The sequence below is a fragment of the Tursiops truncatus genome, chromosome 1 (assembly GCF_011762595.2).
Source record: "Tursiops truncatus isolate mTurTru1 chromosome 1, mTurTru1.mat.Y, whole genome shotgun sequence".
Classification (NCBI taxonomy): domain Eukaryota; kingdom Metazoa; phylum Chordata; class Mammalia; order Artiodactyla; family Delphinidae; genus Tursiops; species Tursiops truncatus.
This window is the reverse complement of record NC_047034.1, coordinates 20,263,849-20,283,244: the sequence shown is the minus strand read 5'-3', so window position 1 is coordinate 20,283,244 and position 19,396 is coordinate 20,263,849. Positions and strand designations below refer to the sequence as shown.

Here is a 19,396-nt window from a genome sequence, read left to right as displayed (position 1 = left end):
GAGGTTGTAACATACGCTGTTGGAAGCAAAAACTGGCATCACTATTGTTCCCTATATAGTAAATGCTGTTTTTCAGTTGTATGACTTTTTTTGTGCTCATCAATAAAGTTAAGTTGTACATGATATTTCATATAGCTATCTTACAGAATTTAGCTAAGATATCATGACTTATTTTATATAGATGCTGGAATTCTATGGGGATCAAGATGGAGCCCGAGAGGTGCTTACCAATTACGCCTATGATGAAAAGTTCCCATCAAATCCAAATGCTCATATCTACTTATACAACTTTTTAAAGAGAGAGAAGGCACCAAGAGAGAAACTGATAAGTGTGCTTAAGGTAGAGAATTTTTATGTCAGTGTTTGAACAGGGTTGGGGATCTACTTTAAGACATTCTTAGGTCACTGCTTCCCAACTTTCATGTTGTAACATCCAGAGAAAATGACAGTGTATGTATGGCACACTGAGGTAAAGACAGGAGGCTGCAGCCTCCCGGCAGACCCCCCATCACTACCATTCCCCCATCTTCTGCCCAAGTGAGACGGAGGGGAGAGGATCAATATTTCAGAAACTGTTTTGTCACCCTGGTTGGAAAGTTCTGCATTGCTTTTTTTTAGGAAATCATCTTTATTGAAATTTAACTTACATACAATAAAACAGATATTTTAAATGTACACTGGGATGCATTTTTACAAATATATGCATCCATGTAACACCATAATAATTAAGATATTGAACATTTCCATCACCCTAGAAAGTCCCTCATTTCCCTTTGCAGCCAAGCCGCCCATGTACTCTTGGCCCCAGGCAGTCACTGATCTGTTCTCTGTCACTATAGATTAGTTTTATCTCTTCTAGAATTTCATATAAATGAAATCTGACAGTATGTACTCTTTTTTTTTTTTCTTTAGGTCTGGATTTTCTTGCTCAGTAGAATGTTTTTGAGATTTATCCATATTATTGTATCAGTAATTTGTTCCTTATTACTGCTGAGTATTATTCCATTTTTATACATTCACTTCTTGATGGACATTTGGGTTATTTTCACTCTTTGGCTATTATGAATACCACTGTGAACATTCATGTACAAGTTTTTGTGTGCACATATATTTTCATTTTTCTTTGGTAGTTACCTAAGAGTGGAATTGCTGGAAGGTATATGTTTAACTTAAGAAACTGCCCAACTGTTTTCTGAGGAGACTATACCGTTGACATTCCCACCATCAAAGTATGAAAGTTCAGTTTCTCTTATTTGTCTTATTGATTTGTCTTATTGTTTTTTTTATATAATCTGGGTACAAGTCCTTTGTCAGGTATATGGATGGTAAATATGTTCTCCCAGTCTGTGGCTTGCCTTTTTGTTTTCTTTGCAGTATCTTTCAAAGAGCAGAAATTTCTAATTTTGATTAAGTACAAGTTACTCATTTTTCATTTACAGTTAGTATTTTTTGTCTAAGAAATCTTTGCCTACTCCAAGATAATGAAGATTCTCTTCTGTGTTTTTTTTTCGAGAAGTGTTACAGTTTTATGTTTAGGTCTGGGACAGGTTTTGAGCTAATTTTTTTGTGTAGTGTGAGGTAAGGGTCGTTGAAAAGACTATCCTTTACCTGTTGAATTACATTGGTAACTTGGTTGAAAATCAATTGACCATGCATATAGACTCTATTGTGTTCTAGTGATGTGTATTTCCATTCGTATACCAATACCACACATCCTGACTATGGTAGCTTTACAGCGAGTCTTGGAATCATGTCATGAAAGTCATACAAATTTGTCCTTTTTCAAAATTACTTTTAGCTTCTCTAGGTCTTTTGACTTTTCATGTACATTTTAAAATCAGTTTGTCAGTTGCTACAAAAAATATCTTGTTGGGATTTTGAATCTGTAGATCAATTTTGAGAGAATAGACATCTTAGTAATACTGAGATTTCCAAACTGTGAACATGGTATGTCTGTCCATTAATTTAGGTATTTTATTTCTCTCTGAAATGTTTTGTAGTTTTTAGTGTATATATTTTGTTAAATTTACCCCTAAGTCTTTCAAGTTTGGGATTGTTACTGTATATGGTATTCCTTAAAATTTTTTTTTATTGTGGTAAAATATATGTAATATGAAATTTACCATTTTAACCATTTTCAAGTGCACATTTTTTCTTTTTTTTTGGCCGCGCTATTTGGCATCTGGGATCTTAGTTCCCTGATCAGGAATTGAACCTGTGCCCCCTGCATTGGAAGCTTGAAGTCTGAACCACTGAACCACCAGGGAAGTCCCTCAAGTGCACATTTTAATGGCATTACCATTAAGTACATGCACAATTTTGTGCAACCATCACCACTGTCTACTTCCTGAACTTTTTCATCATCACAAACAGAAACTCTGTATCCATTAAACAATAGGTTCCCCCAACCCCTAGTAACCTCTATTCTACTTTTTTTAAAAAATATATTGAAGTATAATCGATTTACAATACTGTGTTAGTTTCAGGCATACAGCAACCTCTATTCTACTTTCTGTCTCTTTATAAATTTGCTTGTTCTAGGAACCTCATCTAAGTGGAATCATACAGTATTTGTCCTTTTATGTCTTGCTTATTTCATAATGTTTTCAAGATTCATCCATGTTATAACATGTATCAGAATTTCCTTCCTTTTTAAGCCTGAATAATATTCTATTATATATATATATATTATACAAATATATTCCACATTTTATTTATCCATTCATCTCTTGGTAGACATTTGGGTTGTTTTCAGTTTTTGGCTCTTGTGGATGACTCCACTATGAGCATTGGTGTACAGTATGTGTCTGAGTCCCTGCTTTCAGTTATTTTAAGTATATACCTAGGAGTGGAATTGCTGGATCATATGATACTTCTTTGTTTAACCTTTTGAGGAACCATCAAGCTGTCTCCATAGCAGCTGTACCATTTGACATTCCCACCAGCCGTGCATGAGGGTTTAAATTTCTCCACATCCTCACCAACACTTCGTTACTTTTCTTTTTTAAGAAGTTGATAATAGATCTCCTGAGGTGTACGAAGCGGTATCTCATTTTTATTTTGATTTGCATTTTCCTGAGGGTAGTGACGTTGAGCATCTTTTCATGTGCTTAGTGGTTATTTGTGTACCTTCTTTGGAGAAATGTCTGTTTACATCCCTTTTTTGAACTAGGTGTTTCAGTTTTTTGTTATTGAATTTAGGAGTTCTTTATATATTTCATGGTCAGTTTCTAATCATATTTTAGAGGAAAAAGAAAGGTCCTTTTCAGCCTATACAAATGACTGAGAAAAATCCTTTTCTACCAGTCTTCCTTTTAAAAAGCCAATTAGCTCTAATCTGTACTTGTATAGTCATCAAAATTGACATTATCAAACCTTCAGATGTGGAAACTGTACATTTTATAAAGTTTTCAACAGGCTTTGTTTTACTGCATAATACTTAAAAAAATGTTTTTAAAGAAAATCTGGTTTATTCTTGATTCAAGGCACTTTACATTTTCTTAACAGCTTTTTTGAGATTGAATTTACATAACATAAAATTCACTGTTTTAAATGCACAATCCAATTTTTTTAGTATATGTACAGTGTTGTGCAACCATTATCATAATCTATTATAGAACATTTAATGACCCCCCCAAAGAAATACTGTGCCCATTAGCCCACACCTACCCTCTCCACCCAAACCCTAGGTAACCACTAATCTGTTTTCTGTCTCTATAGATTTGTCTATTCTGGACATTTCATATAAATGGAGTCATACAATATGTGGCCTTTTGTGAATGGTTTCTTTCACTTAGCATATTTTTAAGTTCATCCATGTTGTAGCATGTGTCAGTACTTCATTCCTTTTTATGTCTCAATATTATTCCACTGTATGAATATACAACATTTGTTTATCCATTAACCAATTGATAGACATTTGGGTTGTTTTTACTTTTCAGCTATTATGAATAATACTTCTGTTAACTTTTGTGTAAAACTTTTTGTGGGACATACGTTTTCAATTCTCTTGGGTATACATACCTTGAAGCTGAATCACCAGAATATGCTAACTTTATGTTTCACTTTGTGAGGAATTGCCAAGCTGTTTTGCCAAGGAGCTGCACAACTTTACGTTCTCCCCAGCAATGTATGAGGGTTCTAATTACTCCACATCCTTGCTCATATTTGTTACTGTATTATTATTATGGCCATCCTAGTAGATGGGAAGTAGTATCTTATTGTGGTTTTGATTTGCATTTCCCTAATGACTAATGATGTTGACCAACTTTTCATGTGCTAATGGGCGATTCGTTTATGTTCTTTGGAGAAATATTCCTTTGCCCATTGTTTAATTGGGTTGCTTACCTTTTTGTTGTTGACATGTAAGAGTTCTTTATATATATAAAGAACTGGGTACTAGACCCTTCTGGGTACTAGACCCTTATCAGGTATATGATCTGCAACTATTTTCTGTTTTCTCCCTTTTTGTGGGTTATCTTTATCTTTCTTCATAATGGGTTTTTTTTGGCTGAGTGGTGCGGCTTGTGGGATTTTAGTTCCCCCACGAGGGATTGAACCCAGGCCCTCGGCAGTGAAAGTGCCGAGTCCTAACCACTGGACCACCAGGGAGTTCCCTTAATAGTGTTCTTTGAAGCACAAAAATGATTCATTTTGATAAAGTCCAATTTACTGTTCTTCCTTTGGTTGCTTGTGCTTTAGTTGTGTCATATCTACGAAACTATTGCCTAATCTAAGGTAACACATGTTTACACCTAGGTTTTCTTCACAGTTTTATAATTTTAGTTTTTACCTTTAGGTCTTTGATCCATTTTGAGTTAATATTTGTATGTGGTGTGATGTAGTGGTCTAGTTTCATTCTTTTGCCATGTGGATATCCAGTTGTCCCAGCACTGTTTGTTGAAAGGAATTTTCTTACTCCCATTGAATTGTCTTGGCACCATTGTCAAAATCAATTGATCATGGATATATATGGTTTATTTCTGGACACTGAATTCTGTTCCATTGATTTATATGTCTATCTTAATATCAGTACCACAGTCTTACTTGCAAACTGCGTAATATACTTTTAAAGTTGCTATTTTAATTTTACTCTTCAAGATTTCTCTTTACCCATTTGTGCAAGAAAATACTAAGGACAGTTACAACAAAAGCAAGATGCTGAACTTCACTCAGGTTGTCATTCATTAATGGTGTTCTGAAAAGACTTCAAAAAAATGGAATAGAAAATAACTGTATTCAACACTTATCTTCAAGACAAGATAGATTTAGAGAAATTCTGGTTTTCCTTTTGAAAAATACAGTATTTGAAATTAACTCAATAAATGGGTTTAAATAGATTGAACATAGCAGAAGAGAGAATTAATGAACTGTGTAGAAAATCAGGCTAAAGAAGGAAGAGCAAAAAGGATAAAAAGTAAAGAAAAGAGTGTACAAAGGACTTGGTGAAAGGTCTGAACTACTTGTAATTGGAGCCCAGGGAAAGGAGAGAGAATGGGATTCAAAGGCAAACAAACAGGCAAAGAGAATAATGAGTCAATGGCTAAGAATTTTACAAAACTGATGAAAGACTTCCAGAGTTCTGATAGTGTTCTATCTTTTGATCTGGGTGCTGATTATGTGAGTGTGTATAACTTGTGAAAGTTTATTGAATGGCACACTCATGATTTGTGTACCTTTCTAGTATATATGTTATATTTCAATAAAATATTTTTTAAAAATCTAAGTGAATTGAACCATATACAAAATTCCCTAAATCAAAAAAGAAAATGTGATTTTGTAAAAACTGAGTTTTAATAATACTCTCTGATATTGGTATATTGATCATGTTGTTTGATCTCTAATTTAAAAACTATTAAGAGAAATTAACAAATTTACTTTTCATTTTGTGGGAAATTATTTCAGTGTAAGGTTAAATTACCTCAGCAGCAGACAGAATAAATTCATCTCTAATATTAAATGTGTTTAAGTGAGAAATATACTTTCAGTCCTATTTTTTGCATATTCATAAAAATTGTCCATCCTATTTTTAGAAAGAAAAACCTTTAACTTGTCCCTATTGTGTAAAAAGATTGTAAAAATATTGACTTGAATACTCTTAATGTACTGTGTTCCTGAACACAATCTTCCAAAATAACTAGCCTTGCCTTTTTTGGGTTTTGTTTTGTATATTCTGTGACCTTTTGTGATCAATAAATATTAAATATTTTTCCTATGTGATATTGATTCTCTTTTTATTTTTTTCCTCAGTCCTGGCTACTGAAAAGAAATTAAGTTTTTAAGTGTGGTAAACAGTATAAGTATAGAGAAAATAAAATGTCTCCATCTATCCACATCCCCCCACCCTCCCAACCAACTATCTTGTTATTAGGAGGGATTTTTTTTTTTAAATAGCTTTACGTAGAACACCTTTCTATACCATAATTGAACTGGATAAAAGCAAAGTATCTTTTGGGCTTCCCTGGTGGCGCAGTGGTTGAGAGTCCGCCTGCCAATGCAGGGGACACGGGTGCGTGCCCCGGTCAGGGAAGATCTCACATGCCGTGTAGCGGCTGGGCCCGTGAGCCATGGCCGCTGAGCCTGCGCGTCTGGAGCCTGTGCTCCGCAACGGGAGAGGCCACAACAGTGAGAGGCCCGCGTACCGCAAGAAAAAAAAAAAGCAAAGTATCTTTTAAATCCTTGATTCCTTTACCAAGGGCATATTAGATAGTAAGAACTTTATTTGAAAGTAAGCTGAAATTAGAGAAACGCCTTTCGAATGTGTAAAAATTACAAGATTATCTTTTCTTCCAGATTTTGTATCAGATTGTACCATCTCATAAACTGATGCTAGAATTCCATAGATTACTGAGAAAATCAGGTAAGTAGTTTGTTTTAAATCTCTTTGTGCAGACAAGCTGTAGACTGGGGCTCAGCATACTGTGGCTATGGGCCAGAACCACCTCTTGCCTGTTTTTTTTTTTTTTTAATATTTCTATCTTTCTTCCTTGCTTCCTTTCTTTTCTTTCTTTCTTTCTGCATTGGGTCTTCGTTGCTGCACCTGGGCCTTCTCTAGTTATGGCAAGTAGGGACTACTCTTGGTTGCAGTGCGTGGGCTTCTCATTGTGGTGGCTTCTCTTGTTGCGGAGCATGGGCTCTAGGTGCACGGGCTTCAGTAGTTGTGGTGCACAGGCTCTAGAGCGCAGGCTCAGTAGTTGTGGTGCACAGGTTTAGTTGCTCCGTGGCATGTGTGATCTTCCTGGAACAGGGGTAGCACCTGTGTCCCCTGCATTGGCAGGCGAATTCTTAATCACTGCACCACCAGGGAAGTTCCCTCTTGCCTGTTTCCATAAATCAAGTTCTTTTGGAGCACAGCCATGTCCATTTATTTATATACAAAAATATAAAAGCAGTCTATGGCTGCTTTTGCCCTATGACAGTAGTGTTGAGTAGTTATGACAGCCTGTAAGGCTTGCAAAACTTAAATGTGTCTGGCCCTTTACAGAAAAAGTGTGCTAACCTCTGCTATAGAATTTAGGCAATGGTTGCAAAAGAAAAACGGCTTCAATTTATATGATTCAGCTCATCTTAATCTTTACTGGGATTCACCTCAGTATAGAAAAGAACATAATTCTTCATAGGAAATCTGCTTGCTAAGTCCAGTAGGTACTGGGACTACCTCGGTTCTTCTCGTAATAGAAGAGAACATATATAAAATGCCCAAATAGGGCCGGTACCTTAAGTAATGTTCTCAGTAGTATAAACCCATATAGAGGTCAGACTCACCACCCTGCCTTCATTAATGTGGACTAAATTATCAAATTCTTCAGATTCATCACAGGAGAGTATGATCATAATGAATTGTTTTAAACTGTTAACTTAGAAGGCTTATGATTCAGTGATACTTTATCAGTGGAATATAATCTTTTAGCTTTGTGCTCTTCAGTGCTTTCTGTAAACTCTAACTGTTGTGACCATTGCAGAAAACGAAGAACACCATAAACTGGGGTTGGAGGTATTATTTGGAGTCTTAGATTTTGCTGGATGCACTAAAAATATAACTGCTTGGAAATATTTGGCAAAATATCTCAGACAGACTTTAATGGGGTAAGTAAGAAACATACAGTGTTTATTACTGGATCAGCATAAATAATGTTTTATAATATTTTAGCTAATACAGTTCTTTGTTTATGTTTTTGGGTATCTTGAACTGTGTCTTCAGCTGTTTTCTTCTGAGTACGTCAGAAGAACAGGAAATAGGAAGTCACAAGTAAAACATACAAAAATTCTATCCAGATTTTTTGTGCTATCAAAATGGGTAATAGCCCTTACCACTACTCTGCTAAGAGCTAAGTTTGTGCTTTCTAATTGGAAATAGGGACCAGAAGGGGTCACCTCCACTCTTCACTAGATTCTTTGTAAAGCTGTTTGTGTCATCAACTTGTAAGATCACATGGGAAGCAGCTTTTCTCCCAACAGTTCTCAGTCATTTTCAGTGGGTTTTTTTAGAACCTCATAAAATCGTCACGGTTATTCATTCAGCAAATATTTATTAAGTCCCTTGTGAGCTGGGTATCTAAAGCTATCCCTCTGATCAAAATAATCATCAGTGCCACATTTTGAGTAAAAGAAAAGGAGTGGCCCTTGTCATTTTTACCTTGTGTGTGAGAGAATAAAAGATATCACAAAAATTAAATTTCATTGATTTATTATATCCATTTTAGTTGCTTAGGAAATTCATTATCAGTGGGAACTTGCTTCAGGTTTCAGACCTGACTTGACCTTAGAACAGTCTTGATTAGGAAGTATTTTTGGTGTGATATGTTGATGTACTCCCTGTAAACCACTTTCCAAATCTAAAGCACTGTACAAACCCTTACTAACCCCAAGGTTCTTGAAGGCAGAGAAATGTGCTGCTCACTTTTTAAACCTCTAGAAGTTTTGCCACAGGGGCAAATAGGTACTAAATAAGTCTTTGCTCTATTAAATTATTGAGGAATACTTAGCAGTGCCTGGGTTCAACTGTCAAACCTATGTGTTCCTGTGTTTGTGGAATAATGCCATCTCAATTTGGATAGTAATTCTTTGTAGCATATAATTTTAGAGTAAGGTTTTAAAGTAACTTTTAAGGAATAAATAACAATAGCTAACATTTGTTGAAAATGTACTTTGTACCAGACAGCATGCAAAGAGCTTTATATGACACTTGCTATACTATGGACCAGTTTAATCCTAATAACAGTGCTGTGAGAGGGGCACCATTAATATCCTCAAGGAAATTGAGGCTCAGAAAGATTAAGCAACGTGCCGAAGATCACATAGATAGTAGATGGAAGATCTGGGATTTGAATCTGAGATTTTGACCTTAGAGTCTATGCTGTTAACTGCTGTGCTGTACTGAACTGGCTCTTTCATTAAATGGAAAATGGGACGTGGAGATCAAAGAGGACAAAAAAGGATTTGCTTTCATGCGTGTGCTATGCCATGGCTATACTTGGAAGCTAGTTTGGAAACATCTTCCTTGTCATCTTTCCACAGACCCTACTTAAGTTCAGATTCTGACACTATAGGTCTGTCTCCATCACTGACCTTCCCTTTTGACACTTTTCTTTTCCAGGAGGCATCTTGCCTGGGTTCAAGAAGAGTGGAACTCCAGGAAAAACTGGTGGCCAAGCTTTCACTTCAGCTACTTTCGGGCAAAAAGTGATTGGAAGGAAGATAAAGCTTTAGCTTGTGAGAAAGCTTTGGTAGCTGGCTTATTGTTAGGAAAAGGTACATGTTTTGTTTTCTTTTTAATCTAGCCATAGCTTTCAGGTGATTTTGAAATTACAAAGTGTGACCATTCATTCATATTAGAGTTTACCTAAACAGTATCTAAGAGTATTATATGATGGAAAAATAACTGCTGAGTGGAAAAATGAATACTGAATTCGGGCCAGGTGATCTGCTTGTAGGGAATTTCCATGGATTAGAAACAGTGATTTCATATTGTTGATCGTCATTGGTTTTTATGCTCTAACTTGAGTATCTTTAGGGGCCATTAAGATAAAGGATGCACCGTTTTCACAGCAAATGACCATTTGGCTGTGCTGTAGAGAAAGTTTACTGAGATTATCTACTATATTAGACATAGAAAAATATTCTTTATTGACCTCATTTTTTTATGACAGCTTTATGTTATTTATATTTACTTACCTGTTGCTGTAAGGATGAGACATTTTCTTCCCTTCAGAAAAGAAAAAAAAAAATACCTCCTATTAACTTACTTAAAAGTCCTCTTAAAAGAAAGGGAAATTGGTCTTTTCTTTGGGGAATATCTTGACTGTTAAAACTCTTACCTGCTTTGTACCACTGAAATATAGAAAGGTAGCCAGTACTGAAATGAGACTGCCACAGAACGTGTCCAGAGGTGAAGAAAGTGACCTCACAGTGGCCATGAGTAAGCACTATGTGGCCAGAGAGTTTAAAGTATCCTAAAGAGATTCTTCAGGTCGGTTTAGGTATAATTTGTATTGATTTGGAATTAGTATTCTCAGTTAATGTTTCAGATGGTTACTTAGATTAGTAAAATACTGATTTTATGGGAGGAAAAGGATTAGCAAACATGAAAGTAGTTTTTAAAATTTCTCTCTGATGTACTGATGACAAGAAACAAATGTGATTTGGACTGTGACTTTCTACTTTATGAGTGTAGAGGTTCCTGGTACAGATATCAAAAGGTACCTGTGTTTGAGTTGGGTCGGGAGACCTGGGTTAACTTCCAATTCTGTCCCTTACTTGCCATGTCACTTAGGTCAAGCAGTTAACCTTTGGGATCCTTCTGTTTGAGATGGGCAGTGTAACACCTGCCCTATTTGCTTACGGGATTGTTAAGCATCACACAAACATCACATCAAAGTGCTTTATACATTCTGAGGTATCCTGCAAATATCAGGCATAAAATGTCTGAGAATGGACTCACCTTTTCTTCTTTCAGGGTGTTAGTATGGGGGTTGAGTCAGTCTATTGGGAGTTGTGCTGGGTTTTGTACTTGATCTGGTTACCCTCAGTACATCCTGGGATTCGAATTTTAGTCATGGCCTCCCTTTGCTTTGAGCTTGGAGTAGGGTACGGTGGCTGCCCTTCCTCCCATGCTCTGCTCAAGGTGAACCAGGCCCATTTCTCCTTGGAGGGGCCTTTCCTCCCAACAGTTCAGGCTGCTTGGCTGCCCTGTGACTTTAGCTTGGTGGGCTTGAAGTTAGGAATTGTAGTTTATTTGGCTTTTTCTCTGTGTTAGATTGGTAGCAGAGTTTTTTCCAGTTTTCTGTATTCTAGACTGCAGCAGAAATCTGTGTACAAAGTACTTTGTTTTTGCTAAAGTGGTAGATGTGTTTAGAAACACAAATTATTATATAACACCACACACACCACTGCTTCCCAGCTAATAAAATATTAGCAGTTCTCACCTTACTATTTTCAGGGATAATAAAATTGTTGCTCTAGGGCTTCCCTGGTGGCGCAGTGGTTGAGAGTCCACCTGCCGATGCAGGGGACATGGGTTCGTGCCCCGGTCCGGGAGGATCCCACATGCCACAGAGCGGCTGGGCCCGTGAGCCATGGCCACTGAGCCTGCGCGTCCGGAGCCTGTGCTCCGCAGTGGGAGAGGCCGCAACAGTGAGAGGCCCACGTACCGCAAAAAAAAAAAAAAAAAAAAAAAAAAAAAAATTGTTACTCTAGGTACAATATATATTCTAGCAAGTTCCCAGAGAATATGAATAAATACAAACTGAGACTGTAATAAAATTAATTTTTCCTATGTTTTTTATGGTCTCATTTATTAAATAGAGAAAATCTCTTATAATATCCAGTTTACGTTTTTCTTACAGGAATTTGATTCATGTCTCTGAAATACTTAACTAGTGATCCTCTTAGCATTGTAAGACTACGAAAAGCAGGTAGAACTTCTGATGAGCACCTTTGGCACCTTTGGCATATCTGCATGATCACCATCCAGCTGCCTGCTAGATGGCGGGAATGACTAGATTAAATTTTTGATTTCTTCTAACCTATGATTTGTTTATTCTAATTCTTCACATCAGGGTTTTCTACAGACAACTTCCTTATTGTCATAAATGCATCTTTGGCTCTTTTACCAACTTATCATTGAGAAGGAAGCTCTAGTAGTTTGCTTCTGGAGAAGGCTCATTTAATATATGAATATATATAATATGCATATCACCTTAACTAAGGTTTAGGAGGGAAGGTAGAAAACAAGCTAAAGTATATGCTTTAATTATGATGCATCAGAAATATTTTTGTATGTAGGAAGCAGTACATTTCATTGGTGACAGCTCTGAGAATGGACTTAGACATATCAGTGTAGATAATACAAATCCTTCTACTTTTAGAATCATCAGTATGCCAGAGTTGAAGCAAAATTTTTAAAATGTAGAAATATACTTGAAGAATTTGATGATAAGTATTAAAACTTTTTATTTTGCCTTGTTTTGTTTCTTAGGTTGTAGATATTTTCGGAATATTTCAAAACAAGATCATCAAGTCTTAAAGAAGAAAATTAAGCAGATAAAGAAATCAGTGAAAAAATACAGCATTGTAAATCCAGGACTCTGATACTGAATTTTAGTTACTTCAGATTAGTAGCTACAGAGTAGTAACTCAGTTGATAGCTTTAAATGTATTTATTTATTTGATATTTTAAGAAGGTAGCTTATTTGGCTATGAAAAAGTTATATTTTCTTTTACTATCGGTTATAGCTGAAGAAACAGTCTCATTGCCTTTGCTCTTTGTAAATATATTTTTCCTTTTTTTTTGTACTGTTAAATGTAACATTTATTAAGGAATAATCTTCAAATAAAAATATATTTGTTTAATCAGAGCATATAGCTCTACAGCAGTTATTGCTGTTTGCAGATAATTTGCCTCTGATAATTGTGTAATGAAATATAACTTGTGGGACTGTTAAATGAACGTGTGTATTCTTTTAGATGCAAATGATCTATGTTAGGTTTACCACCATGAAGAACATATTGGTGATGAGTTCTGTTGAGGAAACAGAGAAGGATTTAGAAAAGAACTCCTCCTCTTTCTCTTTTGGTAGTAAGACATGGCAGTGTGGGGTTAAGTGACCTCTGGTAGAGAGCTACCTTTGACTCTGGAGGACTCATTTGGGTCAGAGAGGGTAGGAGGGGCCTGGTTGCTTTTAGCTGGCACTGGCCTAACTTTAAAGGATTCTAGCTTTGTTGGTTTTGCTTGTTTGCCTTGCACAGCAATCTAAGACATGTTCTAGAACTACTGTGTCCCTCTCCTTTCTCTTGGAAACCAGAATGCAGCAGTAGGTAGCTGGACAGTGGAGAAATAGTGTCCCAGGGTCATACAGGAAGCCCATTGGAAAGCTTTGCTCAGAAGCCAAGAACAACTTTCTTGGAATATCAGCTGAGCTTTCTAATATGTTGTGGTAACTGGTGGAGTAAGTGCTTCTTGAAAACTGTCTTGGCTCATATACATTTACTGTTCAGATAACTAGTATTTGAGTTCCATGAAGGCTCCTTAACTTCAGAGCAAGTCCGATATTAAGGTGGCAAACCACACGTTTTCCCCATTGGCTTATATTCCTACCAATTTCAAACCATCTGTCAGAAAATTAGGGGACAAATTATGCTTTGTCAATAATTCGATATTTTATACTTCATAAATAAATGACTATCAACAAATAACTACCCAACTTTATAATATTTGTGTGAAACAAGTAGGTGCCCCACAGAACCAAAGTAAAGCAAGTGAAAACTACCGATGAATAGGGTCAGCTTCACCACTGAGAGTCCATGCTTGGGTGGTAAAGGAGTTCCGTATAAGATCAACACTATAAGGGTGAAATTTCCAGAGGATGTGGACAGAATCTCAAAGCCTAAGCCAAGATCGTCAGGGCATCTACTCCCTGAAACCTATAGTCAAAAACTCTAAAATAGGATTTATGAATTCTCATGGTCCCTAGCAGGATGGAGGTGAGAATGAAGGAGAAATGAGTAGATATGATTATCAAATATTTGTATCTAATTGTGCAATAAGAGCAATGTGAAACTTTTTCCAACTGTGAAATTTTTTCAAGCCCACTAAAAGCTAGTTTCATGAGTCATAATGGCTAAAATTTATCAAGCACTTTGGGCTTTACATTTCATCATCTCATCACTGCAGTCCTATGAATTATCCCTATCTTAACAAGAAAGAAAGTGGTGTCTTCAGAGATTAAGTCACTTGCCCAGGGTCACAGCTGGTAGGTGCTGGCTCCAGGACTATAACCCGATCAGTGTGGTTCCAAAGGTCACACTCTGTGCTATGTGTACTGCCTTCCAGTTTAGTCATGTTTATAACCTGTAGCGCCCTGAGCTAGGGAGCAGGAAAAAGAATAGAGGGGATCCATCATCCATCCTTTCTCCTGGGCATGGAAGGTTCCCTCTCTGTGTCCTCACTGACCCCTCCCCATACAGACTCTTGTGAAATCACCACATTGTTTAATGGTCTTTGTACATCTGTCTTTCTCAGTAGTATATTACCTACCCTTAATAATCTCCATATCACCAACACCTAACAGAATTTCTGGCTTATTAAATATTGAGTAGAACTGAATGAAAATTTATGAAAGCTATGGACTGAGTGCACCTGTCCCATAGGCAGTAATAATCTTGGTGAATTTCTGCCAAGGGTAGGGCCTCAGGAGACTGTTAGGTTTGAATCCTGGGTTTATCATATGCTTTCATTGTTTCTTTACCTACAGAATGGAGACAAGTAAAATTGATTGCTGTACTTTCTTTTTTATTTTTATTTTAATATTTATTTATTTTGGTTGTGCTGGGTCTTAGTTGCAGCATGCAGGATCTTTCGTTGCCATATGCGGGCTTCTTAGTTGTGGCATGTGGACTCTTATTTGCGGCATGCATGTGGGATCTAGTTCCCCAACCAGGGATCGAACCTGGGCTGCCTGCATTGGGAGTGCAGAGTCTTACCCACTGGACTACCAGGGAAGTTCGTGTACTTTCTTTTTAAAAAAATACTTTTATACATCATGATGGAATGAGAAAAATCTGGGATGTAATTCAGAACACCTAAACTTCCTTGCCATCTTTTGCGGTCACCTAAAGCATGACCCTAAATGTTTCATGAAACCTCTCAGACTTAAGCCACTTGTCTATACATTGGTAATGGCATATCTACCCTGCTTAGCTAATAGAATTATTGTGAAGATCACATGAGATGAAGTGAGAAAATACTTCATAAACTATAGTACATAATACAAATGAGAAGAATTGTTAATACTTTCCCTAAGCTTAAACGTGCCTGCTCATTTTCAGACTGTGAGAGAAGGCAGATAGATGCCAGAGAAATCAGTAAACTATATGCAAGAGTACTGAGCTGGAGCATTTCTTTTTATATTTTCTCAATTTTATTCCATGACCTGATTCTAGGATAAACACCAGAACTTAACCTCACAATATCGTTTTTAAAAGGCACTTAATGGGCTTCCCTGGTGGCGCAGTGGTTAAGAATCCGCCTGCCAATGCAGGGGACACAGGTTCGAACCCTGGCTGGGGAAGATCCCGGATGCCGCAGAGCAGCTAAGCCCGTGCGCCACAACTGCTGAAGTCCGTGCGCCCTAGAGCCCACGAGCCACAACTACTGAGCCTGCATGCCACCACTACTGAAGCCCGTGTGCCTAGAGCCCGTGCTCTGCAACAAGAGAAGCCACCGCAATGAGAAGCCCGCGCACCGCAATGAAGAGTAGCCCCCGCTCGCCGCAACTAGAGAAAGCCCGCGTGCAGCAACGAAGACCCAACGCAGCCAAAAATAAATAAATAGATTTATTTAAAAAAAAAAAAAAGGCACTTGCCATAGGAAACGTGTGTGTGTGTGTAACTGATATGGGATGAATTGTGTGTCCCCAAAAAGACGCATTGAAATCCTAACCTCCAGTACCTCAGAATGTGACTTTATTTGGAGATTGGATCTTTATAGAGTTAATCAAGTTAAAATAAGACCATTAAAGTGAGTGCTAATCTGACTGATGTCTTTATAAAAGGGGAAATTTGGACACAGACATGCACACAGGGAGAAAGTTGTATGAACACAACGACAGATATTGGGGTGATGTTTCTACAAGCTAAGGAATGCAAAACATTGCTGGTAAACCCTGAAAACCTAGGGGAGGGACGGGGGCCAGATTCTCCCTCCTGGCCCTCAGAAGGAACCCACCCTGCCGACACCTTGATCTCAGACTTCCAGCCTCCAGAACTGTGAGACAATAAATGTCTGTTATTGAAGCCTCGCAGTTTGTGGTACTTTGTTACGGCAGCCCTAGCAAATTAATACAATAATTTTTAAAGGAAATATCATGCCTGCTTCAAAAGTGAGAGCTAAAGTGATTTCAGATACTCGGTCTTGGCCCAGCTGGTGGTTCCAGGTTTATCTCCTAAGCTCACCTCACAGTCAAAATTTGTCCTCCGTTCTTCCCTATCTGTACCTTATCTCAATACCCTGATCAACCTTCATTAAGACTTTTTTCTTTGTCCCCTCCAGCCTGATGTCATCTCTCCCTCCTTGGAATCCACTGGCAGTTTGCTCCTTCCTTATTATCTTAATATAATCTGCCTTGCATTATTTGGAAATTTATTTTAACTTTTCTTCTCAGAGCATAAATTTCTTGAAAAAGTTTGTTTTGTGCATCAGTTTTCTGTTCAACATTCCTCTTCCAGCATAATGCTTTACACATGCTCATACAAACCTACTGAACTGACATTGAGACATCTATGATAAAATTAATTACTGCATAATTATTACATAACCACATGTATTATGGTATTATATCTAAAATATTATGCAGTCCCATCTGAAATATTACATATTTTAATAATGAGAAATTCATGCTGTCATTACATCTGATGGGACCTGCAAGCCAGTCTCTCCCTGCTAATTTTGTAATCACTCTGCCCAAAGCAATAAGATCTGATTTACATGTCCTGGGTAGGTAGGAAGACTTGTGTTTTCATAAGTCCAAGTTAATTTTTTTAATGCCGAGTTCTAATTCTGTAAACAGAATCATTTAAAATTATTTTCCAAAAAGGAGGCATTCCTTTGGACTCAATTTTTTTATTCATGGCAAAGGAAAACTGAGACAAACGTTAGTACAATCAAAAAGTACTCTCAGGTCCTACACGGAACAAGAGGATGCACTCATTCTTACACGTCACAGGGTAAAGGGTCACCTCCCATTTCTGAGGCCTCAGGGCTGTAGATTCACTGGCGGAAGTTGGTCCAAGTGTAGCTCCTCCCGCCCAAGGCTTCCAGAGCAATGACATTATCTGAACTTCGAGCAAACAACCCCGTGGAATCAGCACAGCCACCAATGAATTACTGATGCTGTATTATGTTTTAAAAAGCAACATTCAACGAGGTATGATGTTGAACAGTACCCCAGGGATCATTCTAAGGACTCCCTCCCCTTGACTTTTCTCTTAGTTACAAAAACGTTTGTGTTTTAAAAGCCCTTTAGAAGCTTGCTCACCTGCCAGCTGCCTCCACCTGGGGCTTTGGGCTCTGCACAGACACACTGAGGTGGAGTTTGGTTTCCACACGTTTCCCAAAGCTCTCCCTCTGGGGTTCTGCAGGCCCTGATGCTTTCTCAGGCCCCAGAAGAATGCGATTGGTATTCTTCATGGAGCTGTCTGGGCAGCCATGGTCTGGGTCCTCCCTGCAGGGCTCTGAGAGCTGAGCACAGCACACACCTGTGGTGCTCACAGAGCGCATGGAGGAAGTGGTGGCATCCGTGGGGATGCAGCCCTCGTCCTGGTCATTTGTGCCAGGGGGTCTCTGGTGTGATGATGGGGGCTCTCCCCAGCTTTCCAGACCTGGCCTAGGAGAGCTTCAAGCTGCTGAGTGGCAATGACTCAGAGGTTCTGCTTCTCCTGGCTCTCCAGTAGCCAAAACCCACATGCTTGGCAGACATCACCTCAGTAGGTCTCAGCCCCAACCCACGCTGGATGCAGACTGCACACACTGACTTTGTGGGAAGAGGGCTTCAGGGGTACAGGGGAGAGTCTGTTGGAGAGCAGGTGAAAGAGGTTGCTGTGAGGAGGAGTGTTCTCATGATGTGCTGGGGGTGAGACACAGCAAATCCAGGCAGACCTTTAATCTGAGACCCGCCTGGGCATGTCAGCACAATTACTTGGCTCTCCTGCTGTGATTCCAGAGTCAACGGGCCACCCCAACTCCCAGTGAAGGGAACATAGCAGAGGCTGGCACAGAAGCCAGCCACCTGTGAGGCATCGCTCCGGGCTGTCCTCTCTTACCTCGGGTTCCACCCCTTGGCTGTTTCCTGGAGAATTAACTCTGGGAAAACCATCTGGGCAGAAGCTAGGCTCTTATGAGCAGCACCGAGACTCTTAATTTCTGAGATATTCCCCTGATAAAAATGTCTCTTCCTTCCCTCTCTCCTGCCTCCCCCTTCCCTTTTGGGTGAGGTTTCAGAAAGCCAAATTCAACAGCTCTCCAGTTTTAAGAATTTGAGGAATAAGAATAACCTACACATGTCTATAATGGGAAAGAATGCGAAAAAATATATATATATGTATAACTGAATCACTTTGCTGTACAGCAGAAATTAAGACAACATTGTAAACCAACTATACTTCAATAAAATTAAAAACGAAACCAAAAATGAAACAAAAAAGAATAAGCTACAAGTGTCTATTAAAATTCACAACTTTATTCTCCCTCTTTCTTCCCCCCCACACGTGGTGTGTTCCCAGCAATGATCCTGTAGGCAGCTACTAGGACCCCCATTTTACTGATGAGGAATCAGGAGTTTTAAAGGACTTACTGAAGGTCAAACAGTGTCGGGGCACAAATCCGGAGGCTCAGGCTCCAAGTCTCGTGCCCTTTTGATCACACCATGCCAAAGTAGAGTCACAACAGCCCTGGCCCATCCACTCGATGGTTCTCTAACCTGGGGCAAGCGTAAGGTCCATTAGAACAGAGCCTTTCTGCACCTTGCTCACTCTCATAGCCCCCGTGCAGAGGACAGTGCTTGGCACACAATAGAGACTCTTCCTGGGCCTTCATTTTCTTTTTTTTTTTTTTTTTTTGCGGTATGCAGGCCTCTCACTGTTGTGGCCTCTCCCGTTGTGGAGCACAGGCTCCAGCCACGCAGGCTCAGCGGCCATGGCTCACGGGCCCAGCAGCTCCGCGGCACGTGGGATCTTCCCGGACTGGGGCACGAACCCGTGTCCCCTGCATCGGCAGGCGGACTCTCAACCACTGCACCACCAGGGAAGCCCGGGCCTTCATTTTCTAAGACAGAGAAATGATAGTTACTGAGCTGATTGAGTAAAGGCAACTGTGCAGACTCTAAATTGCTGCATAAGAGTGTGC

General features: G+C 38.7%; 1 protein-coding gene across 6 annotated transcripts in view; it reads left to right on the top strand.

The window, feature by feature from the left end:
- Nucleotides 1–12,854, top strand: part of TAF1A (TATA-box binding protein associated factor, RNA polymerase I subunit A) — a 34,317-nt gene extending 21,463 nt beyond the window's left edge. For all 6 annotated transcript variants that reach the window (XM_073800564.1, XM_073800571.1, XM_073800568.1 and 3 more), the window contains 5 exons: nt 182–340; nt 6,793–6,859; nt 7,962–8,085; nt 9,596–9,750; nt 12,476–12,854. In XM_073800564.1, coding sequence (XP_073656665.1) covers nt 182–340; nt 6,793–6,859; nt 7,962–8,085; nt 9,596–9,750; nt 12,476–12,588 — 618 coding nt within the window. In that variant the 3' untranslated portion in view covers nt 12,589–12,854. The remainder of the gene's footprint in view (nt 1–181; nt 341–6,792; nt 6,860–7,961; nt 8,086–9,595; nt 9,751–12,475) is intronic.
- The last annotated feature ends 6,542 nt before the right edge of the window (nt 12,855–19,396 follow it).